Source organism: Cupressus sempervirens, chromosome 3 (genome assembly GCF_028749045.1).
Source record: "Cupressus sempervirens isolate cs-2001-9-10 chromosome 3, ASM2874904v1, whole genome shotgun sequence".
Taxonomy (NCBI): domain Eukaryota; kingdom Viridiplantae; phylum Streptophyta; class Pinopsida; order Cupressales; family Cupressaceae; genus Cupressus; species Cupressus sempervirens.
This window is the reverse complement of record NC_143120.1, coordinates 275,412,026-275,439,908: the sequence shown is the minus strand read 5'-3', so window position 1 is coordinate 275,439,908 and position 27,883 is coordinate 275,412,026. Positions and strand designations below refer to the sequence as shown.

At 34.3% G+C, this 27,883-nt stretch overlaps 1 protein-coding gene across 1 annotated transcript; it reads right to left on the bottom strand.

The window, feature by feature from the left end:
• Window positions 1–3,879: 3,879 nt before the first annotated feature.
• LOC149566009 (threonine--tRNA ligase, chloroplastic/mitochondrial 2-like) lies at window positions 3,880–21,638 on the bottom strand. The gene is made up of 4 exons (XM_089816425.1): window positions 21,549–21,638; window positions 4,431–4,739; window positions 4,127–4,327; window positions 3,880–4,044 (listed from the first exon to the last, which is right to left on the bottom strand). Exons 1-4 carry the CDS (start codon window positions 21,636–21,638, stop codon window positions 3,880–3,882), a joined length of 765 nt encoding a protein of 254 aa, XP_089672551.1.
• Between the last annotated feature and the right edge of the window lie 6,245 nt (window positions 21,639–27,883).

Below are 27,883 nucleotides of genomic sequence, written 5' to 3'. Positions count from 1 at the left end.
ATTTATTTGTACAATCTCTTTTTATATGACTTATTTCATTACATGAAAAACATTTACCTCTAAATTCATACCTAGTTTCCTTAAGAGATTCCACTTACCTAAGTTCATCTAATTTCACAGTTTCCTTCTGAACTTCTCTGGATTTATTAGAAGATTGATTGAATTCAATCTTATCATCATATTTATCTTTCTCTTTGGGATCTAATTTACTTTCAGGTTTCTTTGCAAACATGTTGAATAAATAACTGAGACCAATCTTATCATAAGTAGTTCTTTGTATTGAAATTGATTCATTAAGCTTTTCTCTACTATTGTAAAGCTTTTCAAGTTATTGCTTTCACTAAGTTAGTTCTCCTTTCATAATATTGTTCTACTTAAGAATTTCTTCATGATCTTCTTTTAATGTTTCAAATTTAGATGTCTTCTTTGCTAGACTCGCTCTAAGATTTGTATTTTCAGTCTTCAAATCAAATTCAATTTTGCTAGGATCATTTCTCAAACTCAACTTTAAATTGGTAATCTCCAATTTATGCTTCAAGATCTTGTACTCTATCTTTAGTTTTGAATAATCATCATCATCAGTAGATTCAGGCTTCGATTTGAGATGTTCAATCTTATCCTTCAATTGTCCAATGTATACTTTGGAGTCTTCATATCTATCTTTCATCTTATCTCTTTCTTCAATAAGGAGGTCAATTTGTTCAAGTGCCTCTTCAAGGTTCTTCATCAACTATTCCATATCCATAGAGATCTTATTCAATTTGTCAAGTCTCTTCTGAGTAACTGTGCTCTAATACCAATTGTTAGAAATAAGGAATACTAAGAGGGGAGGTGAATTAGTATTCTACATTTTTATTTTCCAATTGGATATTATTAATTACTTTGTACCATACATAAGAAAGTAAACAAGTAATGTTGAATAGAAATAATAACCATGTTGTTGGTACTTATATAGACCCAATAACTAAATTTTCAATTTATGGTCTTGAACTCCTTTGAAAAATGGTTCAAAGTGGTTTGAAACGGTTCATCTTGCAAGTTCAATATAGAAGTTCAGTGATTTGAAAGTCAAAGGTTCAAAGTTCAAATCTTGTGTTGTTGATTCAAAGTGTCAGGATTTAAATTAAGGTTCAAATCCCTAACATACAAATTCAAGTGCCATTTTTAGGTCAATAAGCATGAGGTTCAAGGTTCAAATTTCAATATAGTGTCGTGATTTGAATTCAATGATTTGAATTTCAAAGGTTAAAGTGTACAAGAAAAATTTAGATTCATGGTTTGAGATACAAATTCATTTGATTTAGAGAAGTTTAGAATTCGTGTTTGATTCAACACCAGAATTCAATTTCAACTCAAGGTTCAAGTTTAGAATGATAGAAAACTTGTTGGTAAAGAGTTAAATATTCAAAATATGGATTTTGAGCTTGCAAATGAAAATTCAGGGTGGGGGTTGATGATTCAATAAGTTATGGGTTGAAGACATCCATTATGCCTCATCATATGGAAATGCTTCTACAAGAAGAGTCATCTTTTTAAAAAAGATTGAGTACATAAGAAGCCCAATAGTAGATAGTGGGTTTGTGTAGGAAAAGATATTTGGCATGAAGCACTAAGTAAAATTTTGAGCACATTGATCTGTGAATTGATATGTATACCCCATTGACCAAGAATACTAAATACATGAGGTGCATATAAATCACACAACAAATCTTGAAGGCCAAAGTGACTCAATATATGTTGAATCTAACACCATCCCAAGCATAGTTAAATGAAGAGAGATTTTTCATCATTTGGAGAAAAAATAGTATGGTCAATAGTTGACTTAGAATTGCATGCAACATGTCTTACAAACTAAGTGACATCATTACTACCATATGTCACATGGAGAATTTGAAAGAGGGGGTATAGGTATTCAACAAGCATATCACTTGAGGTTTTATAACAAATCTTGAAGATCACGCCTTCACCATAACATGTGAAAGCTCAAGACTCCCAAATCAAAGGAGATGAATCAAAAGATTCATGCATTGCAAACATTCTACATGTCTTTCCAAACCCACAAGAACACCTATCGGGTTTTGGTGAGTTTGGGGTGGCCCTTCACAGAGGTCAAATTTGAGATCATCTAATAGATACATTTTATAGGTCATTTGAAAAAAGCTTTGAATCCAGTGTAGAATGATGATCAAATCACTGACACAATGAAGGCATCAAGACCACAGAGAAAAATTTTAATACTTCAAAATTTATTTATGCACAATTGTAACCTGAGAGCATCACATGAACACTATCCAAGTCCATGACAAAATTTTAAGAAGAAAAAGACCCTTCACACTAAAATCTGAGCAAAGCATTGGGAGCTCTCAACCAAGAAAAGGCCTGTGGATTCTCTAATAGTTGAAGACAAGAAAGGGATGCACTAATACATTTGGCATCAATTTGCGACGGCAAAGTGTCAGAATTGCGACGCAAATGTGTCGCCACTGCCACGGCAGAAGACGTCGTTGTTTTTTAGTCGCAAATTACGATGTCTATTCTTGGACGTCGCAATTGCGACGCCTAGCCGTCACAAGCTCAACATTCTATCCCATCATTACTCCCGTCGCAATGGATGTGGTTCCCGTTGCAATTCTGAAGTCTTTACCACGCATTGCAACGAGGTGGCGTCGGCATCTGCCCATGGGTTCACTGAGGTGGGAGCCTTTACAGTTCATCCGTGGGCGTCGCACTTGCGACGTCCACGAAAAATTGCGATGGTGCCGTCGAGGCCGCTGGCCGTCGTAATGTTTGCAAATGTGTTGCAATTGCGACCCAAAGTCATCAATTGCGACGGCGTCGCTATGTACGCGATGCTTTTTTCGTCACAATGCGCATGCGTACGTCGCAATTGCGACATCTGTGGTTAGCAATATGGCGGGGCCGCTATGGCGGCGACGCCAACTACCGTCACCGCGACAGCGGCCCCGCCACAAGCTCCCTGATTCCAATTGTATGGTGATTGGATGCTGTGAAATAAATTTAGATGTGGCATGAATAGGGAGGGTAGATACCAACACTCCACTAGGTAGGCCGCCTCTTGCTTGATGTCCTATGTGTTTGCTAGTTGGGGCCAAGAGGGCGAGGGTCCGCGCTTGGTCTTAGTGCGAGGATTATTTCAGGCCAATCTATCATGCTCCCTTCTTCAAATGTGAACTCTAATAAAAAGATGGGTTTAATGAACTATACTTCAAATATTTTTCTAGAAGGGTTGCGTTGGATCTGAACTAGATTTATCTTGATAAAGTCTTTTATGTAACTTGCAATAGTTATATGATGTTACTTCTATTTTTGAAATGAAAATTGTGTGTGAAAGATCTGCATAGATTTTTGACAGTTTGTGGTAATTTTGCTCATATATTTGAGTACCTCAAGGAGGCACAAAATGCTCATTAGGCTTCACAAGTTTTGTTTACCATCTTTTATGATTCAGAAGAACCAGTGTTGTGCAATTTGAAAGCTAAATTCATAATAAAGTGCTCTCGATTGATCCATTTCTACTCAACTTATATAGGCAATGGTGATGTAATAGCAATCACAAATAGTGACATGGAAAGGAGAAATGTTGTGCTTATTGTGACGGGCCAAACAAAATGAATTGCTAGTGATGTATTTGCATTTGAAAAGAATCACTATTTTTTTAGATGAAGAGCTTGTGGAGTTCTCGTCAGATTTGGAGGCAAGAAGTCAACAAGTTTGATTTTCCTCCTTACTAGCTAATGCTAAGGGGAAAAAAATTATTGACAAAATCTGGGCCAAAATTCTGGAAAAAATTGGGAAAATCCTGATCAACCTTTTTTTGGGAAAATATCTTGATCAAGACAGCAAATCAGAGATCTAGTATCACAACAGATCATTTGCCAGGAATAATAGAATCACATGCCTGAAATAATGATGGAGAACTTCTGAACCACTGGAATAACTATATCTCTGACGCTCACCATATGATATTTCTGCTCTAATATTTTTTTCCCTCATTATTTCCACCACTTTCTGATAGTACGGTACCTGTTGAATTCCTATATTAATCAATCAACCTGAAACCCTTTGTAAGAAAAACAAAATATGAACATGCAATCAATCTACAGACCTGGGTGTCTATTATAGGTAAAAGATGGGCTTGTACTGGAGACAACCACAAGGGAAAATCACCAGTGTAATTCTCTATTAATATGCCAAAGAAGCATTCAAGAGATCCTAGGATAGCTCTGTGAATCATTATTGGCCTGTGTTTCTCTGAGTTTGAATCAACATAGAATAAATCAAATCGCTTAGGCAAATTAAAATCCACCTGCATACAGATGTCCACAGTATTATTTTGATTAGAAAAATCAAAGTCAACTCCCCAAGATTATACTAATTAAAATTCATGAGTATAGGCCAAATATGTTTACCTGAATTGTTGAGCATTGCCACTTTCTTCCAAGGGCATCTTCAATCTTAAGATCAATCTTTGGACCATAAAATGCACCTCCTCCTTCATCAACAGAATAATCCCAACCCTTGTCTTGAAGAGCGTCTTTCAAAGCAGAAGTCGCTTTCTCCCAAATATCATCACTACCCACTGCTTTCTCAGGCTTTGTTGATAAGTTGACTTCATAGCTCTTAAAATCAAATTGAGACAATATTACTTCTGTAAGATCTAGAACAGATCTTATTTCTTCCTTGATCTGACTAGGCAAACAGAAGATATGTGCATCATCCTGTGACAAACAATGAAACTCTTAAGAAATATAAAAGAGATAGATTGACTTGTAAATTTCAAACAAATCTTGAAACTGCAGCCCCTGACACCTTCTAGATTGAAGATAGATTCATTTTATCGATTTTAAATTGGTGTTCACGTAGATGTATAACAGAACAAGTCTCGTCTCCTTGTAGAAATGATTAAAACTGATACTAAAAGAGAAAATGAAGAAAGGCCAAAATAAATTGGGTTCAAATTCAAAATAATGATTTAGTATTTAATATTCTCTATTCTCGCCTGTGAAAAATGCTCTGAATGCGTCTTAAGATATTTCTAAATAATTAGCTTAAAATCTATAGTAAACATGGTTTCTCTTGCTCGTTAAAGATTAATTTAGGGAGCAGTACCAACTCTTTTTCAACGTCTTTGAATGTTAAATACTTCATGCCTTGAAAATGGGGCAGAATAAGTTATCAAGCATGTGTTCCTCAATATAGTATTATAGACAATTATTTTTAAAACGGTCATAAAAACTGTAGATTTTTGCATATAAAGTATAACTGCCATGACAGATCTGTGTGACATAGGATTTTTTATTCTATTACCAATACTGTTCTTTGGCTCTTTATTAAATATGGGTTATTTGATTAAAATTAAATCTATTGCATGAAAAATGAATTCATATATGAAGCTTTGTAGAAGAGACAATTCATCATGCCCATCAAACATAATAATTGTCGAACGAGTTGCCAGACATCACAAAAGCATTCAATTTACTGACAGTGAAATATTTGTTATATTCTAAAACATGTGATTTGAATCTCAAACTCAATAGGAGATTCTTTATCAATTCTGCATAATCAGTGACAATGATATGTTGTTTCTGAAATAGTCAATTCTTCAAGAGCTTTACTTAATATCCATTTGCCAATTTAAGTATTATATACTTCTTGTGACCATGGCACCTTTTCCCCATATTGATACATTATTTGAAACAGATTAATCATGGGGTGGGTATGACATGAAATCCTTACATACAATCTTGTATTGATTTCTCATCTATCATGAAGTTTCTTGTATGTCAATGCCTTTTTACATATTTATGAATCTCTGGAAGTGCATCAAGAACAACAAAATTCTACCAATGGAACAATCTTCCCAACATATAACCATGACATCAAGTACCCCACATAAGAAAGAGTTGTCATCCAAAAGACAACCTTAATGCAGTGTTCCATGGGAATGCATATTGCATTACCTGGGGAGTGGAAGATGTTCCTGATGTTCCAGACATCCTCAAGACTTAGAGACTCGAAAAGGATGCCATCTTTCTCAGAATTAGACAGCCTGCATCATTTTCTGCATAATGTTCTAAGAAAAGCTAATTTGTTAAAGAAAAACTTTTAAAAGTTAAAGCCTCTAGAAGGTAGAGGTGGGAAGATGGTCATTGCAAATTCAGTACATTGTATTTACCTTTCAAATTTTCAGCTTCTCCTAGTTTCTTGAAGTTACTTTAGTAGCCATAACCTTTTGGAAAAAAAATTTTCATCCTCAAAACTATTTCCCTGCAACTCTCAGTCCCAGAAGCTCAGAGAAACACTGCCTAAGAGTTAAAAGAAGACATCAGGGAAACTGAAACTATCACCTACCATATTTGCTAAATCACATTGTTAAAAGAACAATTATGAGCTTCATAAGCCTTTCACTAAGATGCATCTCCAAGGTTGGCAACATTAAAATTTGTATTAGTCCTTAGCTGTAAGATTTACTAATGGCTCCACCCTATGTCATTACCCCTCAACTTCCTATGAATGTAATGAAAGTTTGAACCTCTTTTGTAAGAATATGTCGGTTCAGCATTGTGATAACATTCTTTGAAGGACGAGGATAGTTTTCCATGAGTATCTTGGGGATGTTTCTCTTATCTAGCGATTTAGGATAATTTATCAGATCCTCAAACAAATGAGTAATGGAAATACATGCACTTCCATTTGTATTCTTTCAATCATATTCTAATCAAATCTTTCAAAACCACTCTTGAAAAATAACATCCTCTTTGCTTTATTCACCATAATAACATTAAATTCCCTATAATAGATTTTGTCATCTCAAAATTGACAATTGCAGAAGCTTCAACTTAAAATTTGGTTGTCTCCCCTCTTAAGCTACAACAAATTTTGTAGCATAAAATTCAGTCCACTGCATCATCATGCACCGGTGTTCCTAGCATAATACCAGGCGTATGCTATGAAACACCTTACTTATCAAACATAGATCCCTTATGAAGCATTGGATCACATAAGTAAATTGAGCTATCTCAACCAAGTATTAGCTTATGGCTTTGGAAAATCAATGTAGGTTCTTTGGCCTACATATTGAAGGCTTGGATGAAGATTGAATGGACAATTTTATTTGGCTTTTTTAAGGAAATGGTATTTGAACTCATAAGAAATTAGAGTGGTGATCTCTTATGAAGCGTTGGAGTTTATGAGTGTATCACAACCTATATGGAGAATTAACACACATTCGTGTGTTTTGGGGTAGGGTGGTTATTTGAGTATATATCTTATGTTTCTTTTCTCATCTTTTTTTCTCTTATGTCAACACTCTTCTTAATTTTTATAGATTTGGTTTTGTTGCATTATTATCTTCAACAGTCTAAGGAGGAGTTCATTATATTTTCTTCTAGTATCAATAAAGTAAATATCAAATGTCTTACATGAGGAAGTACAAACAACTTTGATAAGTATTACTTTCAACTAGCCAAAAACTATTGTTATTGACACAAAATTTTCTTGTGCATTAACAAGTTATAAGTTGTTTTAATGTTGTGATGTTGCTATCAGGATTCAATTGTGTAGTTTTCGGTCAAACTCATTGGTCTATGTTTATGAGTAGTGTTTCACAATAACTTCTTTCTCATTAGAATGAATAGAACAGTAAATACTCATTGCATCTAGGTTTGCTCACGGAGGTGAAGCGTTGGGCTTTCTCGAGATGTTACCCACCCAAGCACCACTCCAACCCAAATTTTCTTAACCATGGAGTTTTTTAAAGGTTAATGTCATGCTCAAAAATCAAGGCTAAAGCACACAATTTTTTTTTTAAAAGGTAATAACAAGTATCTTATTGAGCTTCACTTTGTTTTGAGAATAGTTTAATATTCTCTACTAAACAGGGCCAACCACATGAAGGTGGAAGCTCATTTGGCCCCACCCCCCTCCCCCTAACATCACTCTACATTCCCTATTAACATCTAACATTCATTCATTCTTTCAACCATTAATAAAATGTAACATTCAATCAATATCACATGATAACATTCAATCAATATCCCATGATAACATTCGTTAACACATTAGATTCGTTAACATGCAACATTCATCAATATTCTGCATTAACACATAATTCATGAACATTCATTAGCACATAATTAAATTCATTGAGACATAAAATACAGTCATTATCAATTAAGGTATGTACTGACAATCATTTCTTTTTTTCCTTTCTATCTCTTTTTTCTATGTAAGCTCTAAGAGGAGCATCAGTGTCATCATCAATTCCCCCCTCATCAGTTGTTATGTTCTCTATTCTTGATGATCTCAAATTCCTATGCTATTGCAAAGGGGGGTCCTCTGCAATAACAAATAAAAGAGTTAAATTAAAAATAATTTATTATAATTGTTACAAGTATTTAATTATTTTAAATAACATAACTGTGTCTCTTTACCTGATCTGACCACATCATTTTGTCTGGACTCAACATCAACATGGTCATGAACATCGACCCCTCAATCCTCTACAGCTGCTATACAAAATGTTACGTTAATCCAAACACCAATTGCAATTACATATAAAAAATTTAATAGCAAATGTATACCTCCACCGCTGGGATGCACATCATGCGAACCTTCGACATCCACAGATTGTGTAGAAGGATTGTCAGGCTGCATTCCAACATCCTACACATTGTTATCATTGCTTGCTTAAAATAGATATACTCACTTTATATTGGAACTTAACATCAAATAGACTAATTGGTAAAGTATTCAATTTGAAATAAATTTCATTTAGCTTATTTACCTGTGGCTAAGATGCATCAGTATTAGAACCTTCCACACTAATTTCAGCTCATAGTCATTCAGCCACGACTCTATAGCCTTGTTGGAAGCCAATTCTCTTATCGTCTTCTGTGAGGCATCTCTTGAACTCTGAGCCCTGCATTTTTGCGTGGTATGGTGAATTTTACTTGCATTGTTTCATCAACGCCAATGGAGGGTAGTTAAAATATCAACAGCAAATCATCTATATCCATCACAATATAATAGGAGAAAAATCGAGCAGTTTTGATGGAGCAATCTACTATATAAATGTTGCGTGTTTGTATGCTTTGCTTGTACCAACATATTTTATCCAAATTCTTAAGTTGGGTAAGAGTTAGTTTAGCTCTTTGGAAATAAAAATGGCTGCAAGTGTTGTTGCATTCCCTCATTCTTTCAATCACTGTCTTTATTCTCAACTATTGGAGGAAAATTTAGTCAAGGGTGAGATTTTAAATAGTGTCATATTAGTGAATCACAAGTTTTCTTCACTAATCTAGATTGCAGAGTCTTGACTTCAATTGTTGAATTGTTTATATTGAATATGAAAATCCACTACTATTATCATATTCTATTGACCTATTTATAATTGATGAGCTAAATAAGGGAGTCCTAGCATTTCCCTTCACATTATATAAAAAATTTGATACAATTTTTCATTTACTAATACTTACAACTCTTGCTTGAAGTTTCGAAAAACCACCAGAGCCGAGCTTGTGTGTCTCGTGCTTTTCTAGTCTTGCCTTTGTTGCCTTTGATGTGTTAGGCAATCTATGAAAAGTTTGAAATATGTTAGATAGTATAAATATGGAGGTTAATTAGTACATAATTAGATTCTCAATAGTATCACATACCTTGTTGTACTCTCCACTGGTGTAATATTATTTTTCTTGTCAGCTTTATACTTTCCATCCAAAATCAGAGCCTGCCACTCAGCCTCAGGAACATAGGGCGGACGCTCGTACCTGGGGTTATCCCATAAATTTTTTATGTACTGGTCCCTAATATACTTCAAACATAAACCAGCTTTTTCAAGGAGCTTTTTTCTCTCGGATGCATGAGGTCCAAAGAGTTGGGTCATGCTCTCTATAAGATCATCCTTCAACGATTTGCGTTGGTGATTCCACCTTTTAAGTAAAAAAAAACATGTTAGACTCATAAATGAAGTGAAGCTACCTTTAATATAGTTCAAGAAATGGATGAAAAGGAAAACTATTATAGCAATGATATGAAATCAAAATAGTGGTTTGGGGTTTTAGTTAGGATATGATGTTCCACCAGGTACGCATGGTGGGCCCAAATATTCGCAAACACTCATCACCAAGTTTTCTCCAAAAAAGATCATTCCCTACAAAACAATCATGGGATCATTAGTCGATGAAGAGTGATCAAAAACTAAATTACTATTATATCACTATAGAATAATAATAACTTTAAAGTACCTGGAACTTTGGCTACTTTTAATGGAATGCCTTCATCATCACTAATGATTAATGTGACATCCTTCACCGTTCCCATACTAGGAAAATAGGAACATCCAGGAAATGATGTTGCAGGTCCTATTGCAAAAAGTTTCATAAGTTTCATAAGTCTTTGTCATGATCGAAGTATAAAAGAACAAATGATAATTGATGTTATAAAGTTGTAAAAAAGAAACTGTTTGTTGCTGTCATAAGAGAGAAAAAGAGGAATTTGTGTACCAGCAGATGGTGCAATAGTCGATGCATGTAAGCTGTGTGTTGCTGACTCAACAGTCGGAAAGAGATTTGTGGTTGTCCTGGACGGAGGTGATGTCATCGTAGGATTCAATTGATGTGAAGCTGAAGAATAAAATTTTTAGAGCATGCATAAATATAGAACGCGTGGACTAGCATGGAAAAGATTGTTAGAGCATTAAAAAAAGGATTGTTCGAGCATGTATTGTCAATGATTATGATCATTCCTATATATATTCAGTGGAAAATAGAAGTGGGGAATGGAACATGCGATCTACCTGAACCACCTGCAGCACCCTCATCATGGGAACGGGGCTCGAAATCAAGCAAAAAACTATGTAAAGACAACACATCCATATTTTAATTAATGCCATAAAAGAGCATAACATAAAAACCATTATTGAACTCTTGTTATAATTAAAAATTTCATTAATACTTACTTTTAAGGACTCAAAGGTGTGCAACAATTCAGATGCCCTATCTTTTATTTGTCGAGTCATAGGCTTTATGGTTGCCAAACGTAGAATTTCTTTGCTAATTTTCTTTAAATTAATTTTAATCGAACTGATCGGGTCATCGGTCTCTGCTAAATCGATATATAAAGGGTCCTCCTCAGGGGGGGCCTGCTAAGGGACTGCAAGTTCCTTTCCCTCCCTCCGACCACTAGCCCTCTGTGACAACAATAGTATTAGTATTATCAAAATTACTCCAAAACAATAAAGAAAACAACATTAAAAAAATAAATTTTTGCTTCTATCTAGTTTGCACAATTACAAATGAGTTTTACCTGCTCATGTGTAGATGAGCCGAGAGCATCGTCAACATCCCCTCTAGGCGGTTGCTCCATATTGTGCCCCTGTGTCAAAGATGAAGTATAAAAATGTTAGCCAAAAATTTATTGACTAAATGGTATGTTGGAGTCATTGATTAGAAGTTGGTTTAATAGTATGTACCACCCCCATGATAGTAGCCTCGTTTGTATCTATGCGGTTCAAATTGTAATCAATAAGAAGCTCTTCCCCTGCACGTATTGATTTTATCGCACAGATGAATACACGATTTCCCTCGCGCGCCTCAAATATGCAATTGGGTTGCTTTATAGTTGACCTAGGTCGTGTACTATTTATAAAACCCACAATATTCCCTATTGCTTTTGGCCTTCCATCAATGTATATAGCCACACTTTTACTTTGATTATTTTCTTGCTGTTGTATATAATTTGCGGAGAGGGCATACCTACGCATACTTTTTTTTTATTTAACAATATGCATGCAACTTTTGTAATCGTAACATGGTCCAACATACTCCATCAATTCAAAAACTTTGTTGTAAGACACCTTTATGCCGTCCATAGAAAATAGGCCCAAACCATGTAGTGATGATGGTGTTATGCGATATATCCTCTCGTTAACACAAAAATCAGTGTTTATTGGAGGAAGTTCCTTGGGTACCCAATGTTTCTGTAGATGTTGGTACCTCAAGGGCACCTCGATGTCATCTTTCATCTCATCATCATAAGAAAATGACCCCCCTTGAGCAAGGAAAAATTTCATGCATTTATTGAATTTCCTTCTAGTCCTTTGACCTCTAGTTAATCTCCCTGTTCTAGATAAACTGCATGTCTCACTTTCCTCTTCTATTCCTATATTTCCCTCACTCGAGGAAGACACTTCTGACAAATACCTATTGGCCAGTACCTGCAAATGGGAGAGATCTTAGAAGACATCAATCTTACTATTGATAAGTGTATTAAATAGACTATCTATAAGGAGTATTGACTTATACCTATCGATCTATGAGACTGTGCGGGATGCTCCTGAAAGGGGTTCAATTTCTTGAAAATGTAATTCAATTATCGTGAGCATAATCACATCATAATCATAATAAAATCCATCATTAGCATCACATAAAAATTAAAAACATTAAAAGGTACACAATAAAACACTTAAATCAGGCTCACATTATAAGCCTACTAGGGAAGTAGGCCTAGTGAAGGGCTAAAACTAGGTTTTTGTATCATCTGATGAGTTGAGGGCTTAGTCACCTCGAGGACATGCTATTTGAAGTTGTTTGATGTGTGTGGAGGTGGAGGAAACACCTAGACTAAAGCTACTTGCATAACATTTTGAAATTCAGTTAGATATTTTATATTAATTAAGATAACTGTAATTTCTTCCAAAAACCCATAATAATAATTTTAAAATGGATTACTGGTTTCTTTTTACTTACTGTGTAAATCCCATAGATCCAAATACATGTACTGAAATAAGTTTTCTAGTTTTAGTTTGTAAATCAACATACTGATACAATGTTATTCCTATTCTAAAATGAAATGTTAGAGATGCTTGAATTATTAACCAACAAATTGGGTAAGCACTTATATTATGTTTTCCCTATGAATTTTATTCTAGGTACAACTCCCTTTTATAGATATTTAATGAATTCCCTTTTCTAAACTAAACACTTACAAATCCTCTAAATTCCATCATCATCATCCTCGTCGTCATCATCATCATCATCATCATCATCCTCGTCCTCATCATCATCATCATCGTCGTTATCATCATCCTCCTCGCCATCATCGTCATCGTTATCGTCATCATCAACATCATCATCAACATCAACATCAACATCATCTTCATCATCATCATCAGTAGCAGCATCATCATCATCATCTTCTTCTTCTTCTTCTTCATGAAAATTTGTGTCAGGAACATCATCCAATAATTGTCGATCGTGATCACCATCTACATCATCTTCTACTTCTTCGGTATCTTCTTCTTCCATCGCATTATACTTTATTGGCCTTCCTCTCAGTTCATGTCTAACAACAAATGACCAACCTAGTTTATGTGGAACCTCTGAGTAAAATACCTGCTCACATTGGCTTGGAAGAACATAAGACTCATCCCCAACTGGCTCAAATGACCTTGTATTAACCATTGTAAATCCATTATCATGTTCAATAACAGTTCTATTAGGATCATTTGGATTAAGTGGTAGCTTGTACCATTTGACAACGAAGAGTACTAATTTGAAGGAACTAAAGTCACAATCAATTATCTCATCCAAAATGCCATAGTATCGATTTTTAGACTCTTGAGGATGTAAGTCGTTTCTAGATGAAATATTAGTCACTTGAAAGACTGTAGTTATTCCTAAATCACAAGTTTTCTTCATGTCATCCAACACTTTGACGCAAAATTTCTGACCATTACAGAACATAGCCTTGTGGTGTTTAACTTGCAATAATATGTGAAACATATCAAAATTATTGTATCGTGAGTTGATAAACATACGAGTGATTAATAAATTTGTACGTACCTAGAAATCTCTTGAACCACGTGCTAAATCTATTTCCCTTTGTGTAACATTGGAATCTCCATTACGATGAGCTTCTTTAACCAATGAAGATACACCTTGCCATGTTAATGTGCGACTAGAATGTTGACATCGTTCAATCCATACCGTCATCCAATCAAGATTGTTTGCAATATAAAAATGTAGTGCATCCCACTCTCGAGCACCTGTACAAAAAAAAAAATAGACAACTTACAACCGATTTATTTTGAAGATTAAGAGATAATTTATTACAATAACATCTTATAATTTATTACCTCTCACTTTCCTCAATGTACCTTTCCCCATCAAGTACTCCCCTTCTAATTTTTTAAAAGGCTCAAGATCCCAAATGCGATCTACATGGATATTTGATGCAAACTTAGGAAGATATTCAGTAATGTACACCATAGTCTGGTATACCATATATCCCTCTACCATAGAACCCTTAGGATGTGCTCTTTGTCAAACCAAAGCCTTCAAAGATTTCAAATGCCTCTCAACCATCCACATTGACCTAGTGTGTACAGGTCCACACAATTCAATCTCCTCAACTAGGTGTATGTGGTAGTGTTCCTGTGCATTGAAAAAAGTTGGAGGTAGACACTTTTGCATTTCACACAGTAAATGAGGAATTCTTCTCTTCCAATAGTTTATATCTTCTTTATGGATTTCTTTAGATGACAACCACCTACATTAAGAGATTCAAGTCACAAAAAATATATAGATATGAGACTTTACAAAATAATATACAATAGATTACATAGCAAGAAAAACAAATCACGAATATAATAAATATATACAAAAAATTGAACAGATATTACTGCTTACCTCATATATTTTCCAAGATCGTATATCACTTGTTTGATGTTATTGTTGTAGTGCTCTGAGAGAGATAGAGGAAGCACATACTGCAGCAATTATAAACCAATCATTTCATTATTTTCTAACATAACATAATGAACAATTCACGTAGTTTATGAATATATTGTAAATACAGAAGAACATAACTTACCTTGACGAAAGTATGCCAATCATGCATTTTGAGCCCTGGCCCAAATTCACTTTTTTTTTTATATGAGATTGTTTATGTTCGCAACAAATCCTGTGGGAAATCAAATTTTTTGTATGACTTCTTTTATGGCATCACTTTGCTGCTCCGTTAATAACCATGGAAGGGCACTTATATTAATCTGATCTCTGTTGCTATTTGAGTGAATGAAATTTTTCAATGCATGATTGGATTCATGTATGTCATTACAAATTTTGACAATTTTTTCTTTGTCACGCCTTCCATCCAATATTTTCCACAATGTCTCTGTTATATTCTTTCCAATATGCATAGTATCAAACAAATGCACAATTTGTAAGTGCTCGTAGTAGGGCAACCTACTAAATTGTTTGGGATAGCTTTTTAGTCCCTTTGGAAGGTTGTCAGTATTGCCTTGACAACCTTCACGATCATGAATTACACAATTAGTCAACAAAAATCACAATACAAATATATAAATTACAAACATAAACCATTAGGTGGAACGGCATTACCTCGACGATTAATTCTATTATATTCCAACTTCCATAGGCGAGGTGTCATTCTTCGTGGCTTTGATGTAGTCTCTTCTTTCCCATTGAAAAGATGTTTTTTCGTACTTCAATACTTATGATTCTTGTGGAGGAAGTGTCTACACTCATCAAACACCTGCTTTCCTAAACTTTTTGAATGACGAGATTTCATCTTTGGACCACAAATTGGACATGCAAATTTTCCCTTTGTTTGAAGACCTACAAGATAATGATGTAATTGGATTATTAAATATGTTGATTTTTATAATTAGAATTATTGTGTGCAACTTGAATTCACTATAACATACCACAAAAATGTGTTAGCCCTGGGGCATCATGTATTGTCCATGCAAGTATTGCATGGAATTGAAATTGTCTTTGTCGTATTGGTCTAGACACGTCATACATAGTGACACCGTTCCATAACTCCACCAACTCATCGATAAGAGGCTCAATATATACATTCATATCTTTTACTTGATATTTACCTACTTGAATGAACAGTAACATTACATAGTTATTGTGACCGTTTTACTGCAAGATTTTTAAGTACATGTAAATTAATAACTATCAAATGATAAGATACCTGGAACAATCATTGCCAACATAATGTGCTCCCTCTTTATTGACATCCACAGAGGAATATTATTGTTGATAACAAAAATAGGCCACACTGAGTAAACAGATCTCATCTCTCCAAATGGATTGACACCGTCCGCTGCCAATGAAAGCCTGAGATTATGAGGTTCTTCTTTGAAGTGTTGCCACTTTTCCTCTATGTGCATAAATGCCGAACCATCTGCAGGGATTTGAATAATGTCATCTCGACTTCTATTGCGTGCATGATAATCCATCAATTGAGCCAAGCTACTACACCTGAATAATTGTCGCATCCGTGGAATAATGGGGATGTAACGAAGAACCTTTTGAGGCACCTTTTTTGTTAGTCAATCTGTTCAATATCTACTTGTATGACATACAGGGCATTGTGCTGCAAATTCATGTTCTTTATAATATATAATATGATCATTGAGACAAGCATGTATTGATTCATACTCCATTCCAATATCTTTCATAACAGCAGTTAATTCTCGATATGAGCGAGGTAGAATATTTGATGATTTTAACAGAAACTCGCCTATCAATCTACAACAAAAAATATAAGTTGTTAATATAAACAATATTAGTGGTACATTATTCACCCTTTGTTAACTATAAAGACATATATGACATACCTTAACATACGTGACATTGTTATGTTGGATAAACCATTCATAACCTTCAAGTTCAACAACAACAATACAGCAGAGAGAAGAGTTGTTTGGGAGTCTTTGTATAGGGGCTCGTATGCCTTCTGAAGTAGAGGTACATCAAGGCTATCATCATCATCATGATCAGATACACTTGGAATAGATGTGTCATGGATCAATGTATTTATACCATCCTCTTCAATTGTGTTTTCTGGCACATGATCGTCATCTTCCATGGGATCATTATCTTCACCTTGGATATTTGCACCTCCATGTTCCTCCACTTCGAAAACCATATTCTTTAGATTGTTGTGGTTCATATCATGTACTTCCCTGGGAAGATCAACCTATATAAAATTGATTAACATAAATAAACCATGATCATCAACTCATCATCAAGTGATTTCATATGTATATAAATTGTTAAAATGATATAATGAATGACTTACCAGTGGATGATAGTCATGCCCCCCTTCAATGTGACCATTCTCCCTACAATGTCTCTTAACTGTTTTGATTAGCAGTCTTCTACGGTTTAAACCCTTACAAATATTGCAAGGACAATAACATTTTCCATCACCTTTTCTTTTCAAGTTAGACCACAATCTAGCAATTGTCTCCCTATTTTGTTCTTCACTTATATTATCTGACATGATCGTTCTTTGTAGGAAGCAAAAATCGGGCTATGAAAACTTTGGTCTACAACTTTCACAAACTAAGAAAAACTGTCAAAAGTACACAAATCTTCTTAGACCTAGCTAAATACTTTAATATTTTAAAAATACTTTCTTTGACTTTATTCCTAAGATTATTTGTAAAACTTTGACCAACCGCCTGAAGGTCTTATTTCAAGAGACCTTACAACATTAAGCCATTAAAAGCAATTTCAAAACATATAAGCTAAAAGTCTCGTTAAAATATACATTAGAATTAAAAAAAAACAATTTTCATACCCGAGGGCACGGCTATAACTCGTGCAACGGCCTTCTTGCTTAGCTGTAGAAGCTCTCCAACAATCAAATTATACAAACTACAAGGCCTAACAAAAATTTGAAAACATATAAGCTACAAGTCTAGTTAAAATATACATTAGATTAGATTCAACAATAGCAAGCAATGTTATTTAGAATTAGATTCAACAAACCTTAGCAGTGTAAATAGCCATCTCATCTAAACTGGACTCCAGACACGAGGTGGCATTCACATACTCTTCCCCTAAAGGTATCTTGAAGAACAAAAGCCACTATTCTTGAGTTTGTGAATTGCACCTTGAGATGAATGAAGCTTAAAGGGAATGAAAATTGTTTTCATACATTTAAATCAGGATGTAATATTTATTCATAAGTATATACCTTGCAAGCACTTAAAATTGTTGTTATATGTGTTGCGGGAAAAGAAGAAGTTTATACTTATGTGTATAGATGCACTTCCTGTATGCGATCCAAAGCTCGAATGTTATCAAGTGTGTCCAATGATGGGGAGAGACCTCTATGCAAGCAGAAGATCTGCAATGAAACAAAAGAAAATAAAATTTTCTTATAGTAAGAACAAGTTTGTTGTGCTGCACAGGGTACCAACAAAATAGTGTATAATATCTTTTTCTTTACCTGGATTTCAATTCAGCATGAGAGCTTTTAATAGAAAAGTCAAGTTGATAACATATTTAACAAGAGCTGCAGGGCAACATAGTTCCTGCGTAAGTCCAAGAAAATGTGTGAGGATTCACATAGATTTGCGTAAGTCCAAGAAGATGTGTGAGCATTGACATAGATTTTGTGAACATTTTCTATGTAATGAAGATTTTACTGCAAATGGAATGAACCTAGGGGTCGATTGGTAAACTGATTATTTGTATCAAACGGTGTAAAATTGAAACTAAAACCATTTCAACTGGCGACGCCACTCATGGACTGTTCCTCCATATGTTATAATACTTTCATCATATATCACAAATATGAAATAGAATATGTAGCACACTGAAATAAAGCATTAAAAGATAGTGTCTAAATGTAATTAAATGTATGGAACTGGTTATAAGAATTTGTACAAATCAATCAGAATGGGTTGAAATCAGTGCATCTTACTTCAACATTTCATGTAACACAGCCAAATCCAAAAGAAATCTCACAGACAAACTACCTGAGATTTATAATCTTTATCTTCCAATATCCAATGGCTCCTTATAGGCGTTAATACAAAGAAGCCAACTATCAAAAACTGTGGCAGTGATAAAAATTTTGAAAAATAAAATTGTATTAGGTATAAATAAAAAACAGTGAAGAATGGTGTAGACTTGTAGCCAGAAGATAACACAGTGAAAATTGATGAGCTCTTTGTTATCACCCACCTCAAAGAAACGTGCATATCAACTCCAAGTGTCAAATGTCAGTTGTAAGTGTAACAATGAAAGTTTTCATCTGTGTAACTTGTTTTTCTGCTACAGTCAATGATGATACATCCTGCTTTAACATAAATAGATTAGTCACCAAACAAATTATCAAGAGACCCTATGGTCATCGTCATGATTATTTGCTAAGCCAATTTCAACATCAAGGCCTCTAATATGAATATAGAGGATCATAACTAGATCCCATATGATTGTCATAGAGTGAGATCTGAAACATTGTGATTCAAAAAACATATACAATCTCTTCTAGAAACAACATCAAGTAAAATCTTGGATAGCAAAAAAATTGTTATGTATAACAGAAATTTGTTTTTAATTCACCAAATAGAAGGATGTTTACCAACGAATAGTTAATATATTTTGTTGCACTGACAAGTGTGGGCGGGAAATTCTTGGGCTGCTACTCCTAAAGTCGAATATGATGATGTTGAATGCCCTGCCTCATGGAAAGTAAAATCCTATTGTGCATGTCTCCAAAGGTACCATTGGAATACATCTAATGATGTTATGAGATCTTATCTCTTTGTATTGGGTACCATCTTTGAAATACTTGATCTCTTCTCATTCCTCAGCTGATCGAGACTGCAACCACAGTACAAATAAGTAACCAACTATTTCTAAGTTTGATTATGCTCTAAAGGAAAATGCCAGAACCACTTCTTTTTCTATTACTGAGTTTTTCTACATGTAATCGCCAGTTTGCCAAGTTGTTTGAAGTTTGAACCATGCTCCATATATGCCAAAGTAAAATAATCAAGTAGGATGCATGTGAGCGAGAGATAATTATGTAGAACCTAGATGTAGAATATAATTATGTGCATTCTCTTGCATTGATGTTTTCCTGTATCGTACATATTATTATTTTGAATTGTAATACTGATAGCATGTTCACCGTGTCTTTTCTCTGAATTTGAATATTTCTTTTCATGTTTCATTTGCCGCTTCTTTTCATAGTACCTTTGAGTTGTACTTGTTTACTTAGCAGGTTTTTAGGGTACTTGCTATTTTTAAAGTGATAAAACGTTAAGAGAGATTATGTTCAAGTTTTAGTTTGTTGGATAGCCATTACCATCTTAATGACCCTTTCTCACTACTCTTATTAATTGTTCTCTTCTTAGAGTGATAGAGCATGAATAATCATTTTGCAAGTGTCATACCCTCAACTATGGGACAACTTTCTACAAAATTTCCATGTACCACTACCACTTTCAAGTTATCCTATTTTTAGAAATTGTTTGCTAGAAAAAGGTGTTTAGTATACTTGAATTTAGACATACCTAGTAATGGAGACCAATTAATGACTGGAGACATACCTTAGCTTGCACACTATCTTCTTGCAATGGAGTGCCTAGTGCTTTCTTTGAAATCAACTCACTACATTGCAAATTGGAAGAGCCAGACAAGTTTGAGATTCTTCATGCAGGCTGCACAAATTCATATTCTCACTACTAAATGGGAGATCTTAGGTTCAATTCCTAACTAGTCCATAAAAATATAACATAATGAATGTTGTCATGCCACACTTCTAGGTATATAAACAACTCAATGGTCCTTCTATTGCACAATTTGAATGTTACTTGATGTTAATATAAGAACAGGTTAGAGCACTATATGGTTTTCATAAATGCAACTTTTGGTATTAATTTATTAGCTAAGCTATCTATTGTAAAATAAAAAATTCAAGAGGAAGCTATATCCACATCAAGAGAAAGCTATTAAAAAACTATACTAAATAGTAGAAGCATATCGTTATACAATAATTACACTAAATTTGAATAGGTTAATAGTTGTTTAGTACATATAAGAAATATAAAATGCTTAATACATGTGGCAAAAGAAAAAATGCAGTTAATGCCTCTTAGCCATTTAGAATTGTGAAGTTTACAATTATTGAAAGGCATGTATTGAAGGAGGAATGCCAATTTTCTTACATAGAATAAATAATGGTAAGGTTCCAAAATGGAGAGGAAACTGAGGTTTGTGCTTCAACTCAAAGGAAGGGGGCCTAGATGATTAAGGTATAAGTCCATCATGGGTTAAATCTAGCTTTTATGGACAATATCATACCTGACCTAGAATATAAAAATCATACTAAAATCCATACAAAAATCTAAAAAATGGTTCTTTGTGATATATAAAATCTTGACATATTCTGCTTCAATATCACCAGTCGAATGGAGTTGTACCACTACCGATCTCCTTGTTACAATACTTGCATTCTATAAAATAAATCTGTATGGAAGAGTATGCTATTACGATGTTGTCTTTTCACTTGATTTACATTCAATTTGATGCCTATTGAAAGGATTTGCTGTGTATAATAAATATCTCTTTCTATGAATGTGAATCAGTTTTCTGTCACTTTCTTCAATTTTTGCTAAGAATGAGTCGTTCTCTTACTCTTTTCTTGGTCTATTTGTTGTGTTAAATTCTATTTTTGTGGGAAATTACAGTGAAAGATCCCATTCCCAAAAGGGCTTCTCTTCCTGTTCCAACAACCCCACTATCACCTTGCCGATCCAATTCTGGTCCCAGGTACATATTCCGATGCAGATCTCGGGATCGAGTGTAGACACCTAAAAATCCTTTAAAAAATAAAGTATTTTTATTTTTTGAAAAAATTCCTGATGACATCATCATTTATTAATTAATTATTTAATTAATTAATTAATTAATTTTTATGCCATTAAATCCCTTTATCTTAATTAAAAATATTTAATTAAGGAATCCCTCCCAAAAATGTTTAAATCTTATTTAAACATTATTTCCTTATTTATTAATTTTTTAATTAATAAATTAACCAAAAATCCTAAAATAAATAAAAAATTTATTTTTTGCCCAAAACTTGGCCAATTTCCTTATGACCAATAACCTCTTCCAAAATCTTCTAATCCTTCTTTAATTTCGATTAAAGGCTAATCCCATCATTTCCTACCCCTAATCCCAACTCAAAATATTTAATTAAGATTAAATATTAATCCTCATGTTTATTAAAAAAGTTTTAATAAATATCTCCTCAACCCAAACCCTTGAAATAAATAAAACTTTATTTATTTCCTAAAAATCTAATTTATCCTCATCCTAAGAAGTTCTAGACTCTTCTAGAAAGTCTTCATCCTCATCCTAGAAAATTCTAGACTATTCTAGAAAGTCTTTATCCTCATCCAAAGTCTAGACTCTTCTAGAAGATGTCTTTAAACCTAATCCTAATCCCCTCCTAACCTTGTCACATTCCCTAAACATGGGTTAAGAATTACTAACCCAAGCCAAAGTCAACAAATATCTCCTCCTTCACCCACCCTCATTAAATGCCATCCACTTGCCTATCCCTAAGCTAATCCTAAACCATCCTAATCCATCTTCTAATCATTTGCACAAGCCTAAACAAGCTTAAAACCTTCCTAATCAAGTCCAAGTCGAAATTGCTCTCATCACCCTCAAAATATCTCAACCATAAAACTTTATGAAGTCCACTAGGTCATAAATGACACTTACAAGCCCTTTTATTGCTCTTACAAGTCACTATGAGGGTCTTTATGAAGATTTTATCCCTTGAGCCTCCTTTGTTGACTCATCCTTCCCCTTTCCTCCATCCTCTCACCATGTGACATGTGTCACTCCTTGATTGGCTATAAGGAAGCACAATCCATGTGCTCTCCTCTCATGCAATCCGAGCCCTCCATAATCTTTTTCCCATCCTTGCATCTTAGCCCTCAAACCCTCAAGCCTCTTGCCTATAAATTGGATCCTTCCCCTTTGCAAAATAACACAATCCATGAAGTAAAGTCATAATGCCATTTTGAGAAGCCATTTTACATCAAAACCATACACTCACACCCAAATTCCAACTCCATTTGAAGCCCTTTTTGAAGCTTTGGAAGCATATTGAGCATACATCCTATCTATTTAGACAAAGCTACTCAACAAGAGAGCTTCTCATTGAGAGAGCCCATTAATGGCTCATATTCTCAATTGAGAGCTCATCTTAGTCTATCTTGAAGTTTATGAATTTTGTTTAGTTTGTAGAAGCTTTATTTAAATTTGGTTTCTATTAGCATACTAACATTGCTCATATACATTGAGTAGATTCAGATGCAGTAGATCTAGTTGCAAATCCAAATACAGAGTCAAAGGAAGTGTTGGTGGAGGGAGCAGGTCCAGTTGTAGAGCCAACATCCATGGAGGGCTCTTGTCCCAACCCCCACACGTGAACCAACCCCCACCCCACCCCTTCTTAGAAGAGTAGGGAAACCCCAAAACTACCTTGAGAAATGGAGGTGAAGGTAAAGGCCTTCTGTAGCAACAAGATTCTCCTTCTCAACAAGATATCAATAAACGTTTAGAAATATTTAAGCATATATGTAGGAGACAATTATAGTTAGTAGTAATATTAAGGATTTCAGGAGAACTGAATAAGCCCTGATTCGAAGATAACTTGATAGAATGTCCATAGTTGTGTCATTGAACTAGAAAAAATCTTGTTATTAGTGATTCCTGTAAGGTGTTAGCTAATATAAATATCTATTTCAAATACAAAAATCTTGTTATTAGTGTACCTTCGACACTTCCAATGTTATGCGAAAGGCTATCCTGCAATGCGCGCGCCTTTCCTTTCAGAAGAAACCTGTGTCGCGCGATTTCATTCAAATGAGGGTTTTGGCTTTTTTTTTTCTCTTATATATCGCTGGCGGTCGCAATTGCGACGACATCGGGCTAAAATTGAAAAAAAAAAGCCAAAACCACATTACCTTTTCTTGCCGTCGCAAATTAACGTCACAAATTGACCCCTAATGTATTAGTGATGTTTTCTTTGACTCCAAGTAAAGGTGGTGTTGGTAGAAAATGTGCCAATTGTTTGGCATAATGCCTGAGTCATAAAAGCATTATTTAGTACATACCATTGGAAATTTACATAAGAGGGGACATGATTTTGAGATTCCACTCATCTTGACTCCATTCCATCATCAAGCTTGAAGGTAAAAGTCCCAATATAAAGAAGAAAAGGCTCCTCATTATCGATCAAGAATCTCATGAAAGATAAATACAAAGATCAAAGGTATTCAATAGCAGGCCCAATCTACAAAATTGTAGGTTCTCAAATGACCTACCACAGTCCAATACATGGGAGTACATGCACAATTGCATTGCTTCGTTGAAGAAGCTTGAAGGCTCACATTTGATGGAAAATGGTAAAAAAGATAGGGATTAAGTTCCACCAATCCTCCATTATTGAAAGCCCGGACTGAGGACCCCAATTCATTCTCAAGACATTGGCCTTGGTGTATTCCAATTCACAAATAGGAGAGAGTTTTCCTTCTAATGGGATCCAACCTAAGAAATTGATTTTTTCATAATGGAAGGCAAGTTATAGTCAGGCAGTAAAGTTATGCTTTACTTTATTTCAAAATAAATAGATAGTCATCGAGTTTGAGTCCCATCTCAAAGATGTTCTTTGAGTTGTTATAAAATGAAAGATGAATCTCTCACTTTCCACATCATATGCCATGTGCCATTATGTTTTATGAGTCTTATGTTCACACTATAAAAAAATATTTATGATGTTAAAGGGAAAAAGAGAAATGATAAAGGTTTTCAAGATTTAGTTAAAGAAATAGTTACAAAAACCAAAAGGGGATTTTGTTTTCAAAATTCTATTTAATTGAGGAGATGAAACAAAAGAAGGGTTCTAGTTTTTTTTTGGAGTGGAAAGGAGCAAACTTTGTGCTATGAAAAGAGATTCATGAATAGCAGACAACAACAAGATTGTATTTTTCTATGGATTTTGTGCTACGAGAGGATACACAATTTTCTGAATGAATGATTAGCGTGTGTCAAGGGATAGATTTTTCTTTGTTCTATTGCTTTTAGAGGAAGAGATTCTTAGTATAATAGAACTTTGGGTTTGTGTATTAGCTTTTTGGTTAATGTTAATCTTTGAGTTACCTTGATTGTCTCTAAATGCAGTTTTGATGCATACAGTTATTGCCACGATTATTATTAAGACCTTTGGCTTTGTTATTCATGTGTTTGGAGAGAACGATTTGTCTTTCTTTTTGCATTTCTTCTCTAATGTAATGATTGAATAAATGAGCTTTGTATCATTTTCTTATTATTTTCTTTTACTTAAATAGTTTCTTCACATCTACGTCATGTTTATGAGTGGATGTTTGTTTGCCTTTTGTGCTTTCTGGTTAAAAGCATCTATATCTGTATTTCTATGAATTCATTATAAATCATACATGGGGATTTATACCTAGATAAATTTAGAGGGTGCTTACACTTTTGAATAGTGAAGTGACCCAACTGTTAGTGTTGATTTAGTCTTCCTATCTGGGCATTTCAAGATAATTTGTAGATATTTCTTTAGAGGACAATCTATTCACTAACACATGCACAAAGAGAAACTCATAACACCATATTTTGTTAACTAGGGAAACCCTAGCCAAGGGAAAACCCTAGTGGGGATGATACCCACTAGATAATATATTGATATATATGTTCCTTGTTAGAGGATGGACCCTGTTAGGAGTCAATGAGAAAATTCAATATAGAGAGTCCATATTAGGATACTTTGAATCCCTATTAGGAGATTCCAACCCTATTAGGACTTTTAGTACAATAGCTTGAAGAAGAGCTCGTTGCCCAAACAAGTAATTAGTCCTCAGGTATATAGGTGTTGTAACTTCTTTCTTGACTAATCTCTAACCTCAACTTGATCTCAGATCACAAAATCAAGTTCTCAAAAACTTCACATATATCACTTCACAAAAATTTTGCATATCACTTATCACAACACAATTGCACACTTCTTTTCGCAAGATTTCCTTTGCATAAATACCATGACTTTTCACAAATTGTTGCGAGGTTGGCTAAGACCATAATATACTTTTCCAACTTAGAGTAAACATCTAGGATGTTAGCCCTAATTGGTCAACTAATTATTTTGTAAAAAAAATAATTCCTTTACCTTTAATTTTTTTTGTTTTGTTTCACTAGTAAAACATGAATATCTCTTTTTCTTACTATCTATACTAATGTCTGAGGTTATACACATCATCATCAACATGTATATTGTCTCCATCTAACTTCGCTAGACATAATATGATGTTAGAAACATTTTACATATTAAACAATGTACTGTTATAAACCAATTTCATATTTAGACAATTTTTTGAGTACCAAAAGCTAAGTATCTTTATTTCTGAGGTTTACCACAAGTATGTACATCATGTGTTGCCATTAATGATAATAATTACATCACTACATATAGCCAATTGTCAACAATATGGTCTTTCTTTGATCGCTTCTTCTAGGCTTCAGTACAACTATCTTCTCCACTTAGGTTATGATTAAATAATCATATTATCTTGTCAAGGTCTAAATAATCAAGTGCCTACTGTAGCTCCTCACAACTCAACCTATCCTCTGGGGCCTTTTTCTATGTCGTTCTCAAATCCTCTTCGTTAATCATCTTGATATGGCACTCCACTCAAATAGAAATGGTATTACCAATAAGGTTTGACATCAATGACAACATAAAAATTGTTTCAATTGTAGTTTCCAACAATCTTGCTCTTTGGCATTGATGGAAACACCTCTAGTTACCATGTAGTCCAAAACATGTAATTTCTTTGAGCATCTTCATTTGTGTTCATATTGGACCATAATTAATATCCTTGGTTTCATTATGATTATCATCTTAGTGTCCAACAATATCCCTTTTAGTACCATTATGATTCTCATCCATGCAACTTTGATATGCAACCTAACTCCCTCTATCATATCAAATCATGAAATCAGTTAGATTCCTCTTGGTTAATACATTCTCCCTCTTTGCAAAATCTCTTACTATTTAACTCTTCATAAATAACTCCCTCTTCATATGGTAACTGTATATTGTCTTCCTCTTTGATAATAATGCCAAAGGCACTTCATCTTTCCTATAGATATCTTCATGTTAGTACTTCTAAATTTTCTTCATCATCTATCATATGTTCTTATGACTGATACACCATTTTTTCTCCTCTCTTCACCACTTTAGATAACTCCTAAAATATGACTTTTTGCATCAACTTATAAGATATTTTGATCAACTCATTTGATGCAAAGCTCCATCTTAACTTAAGTATCCTCAAATAAGGAAAATCACCCCTAATTTACCTCTTAGACACTCATGTTCATCCTTAGGTAAAATCTTAGTGAAAATATCAACTATTTTCTCCTTGGTGTTCACATATTCCAATCTCACTTCTTTATCTTGAACTAACTCTCTAAAGTAATGATACTTGATAGAAATATGCTTGGTCTTTGTGTGCATTACATGGTTCTTTGACATATTTATAGCACTCTTGTTGTCATAATAGATAACAACAAGATTCATGATCTCTTCCTTCATCCCTTTCAACAATTTCTTGATCGACGTAATATTAGAACAATTCACTATTGCTACCACATATTTAGTGTTGATCTCATATTGGTTTTGACAAGTGAGTGTCAACACACTTAAGCCAATTACTTAGTTCATGTCGAACAAGTAATACATGCCAAGAACAACATGTAAATATTAGACCATGCCAAGTTGCAATAAGTGTCGAGTCACTCATGTGCCGAGTCACTCAAGTGCAGAATAGATAGACCATGTTGAGTGATTTAAGAGCCGAGTAAACAATGGATGCTGAGTGATTCAGGACCTGAGTAAATAGTGGATGCCAAGTAACGCAAGTGTTGAGTCACATCATAAATAACAATGCATGCTAACCATCAGAGACTTCATATGCCAAGTGACA

Excerpts from the sequence above, each read along its gene's own strand:
- LOC149566009 (XM_089816425.1), bottom strand. The coding sequence starts at position 21,638 with ATGTACCTGGGACCAGAATTGGATCGGCAAGGTGATAGTGGGGTTGTT. Across the intron at positions 4,740-21,548 it reads TGGGAATGGGATCTTTCACT|GATGATGCACATATCTTCTG; the intron begins GTAATTTCCCAC and ends TGTTTGTCACAG. Across the intron at positions 4,045-4,126 it reads TACCTATAATAGACACCCAG|GTACCGTACTATCAGAAAGT; the intron begins GTCTGTAGATTG and ends GGAATTCAACAG.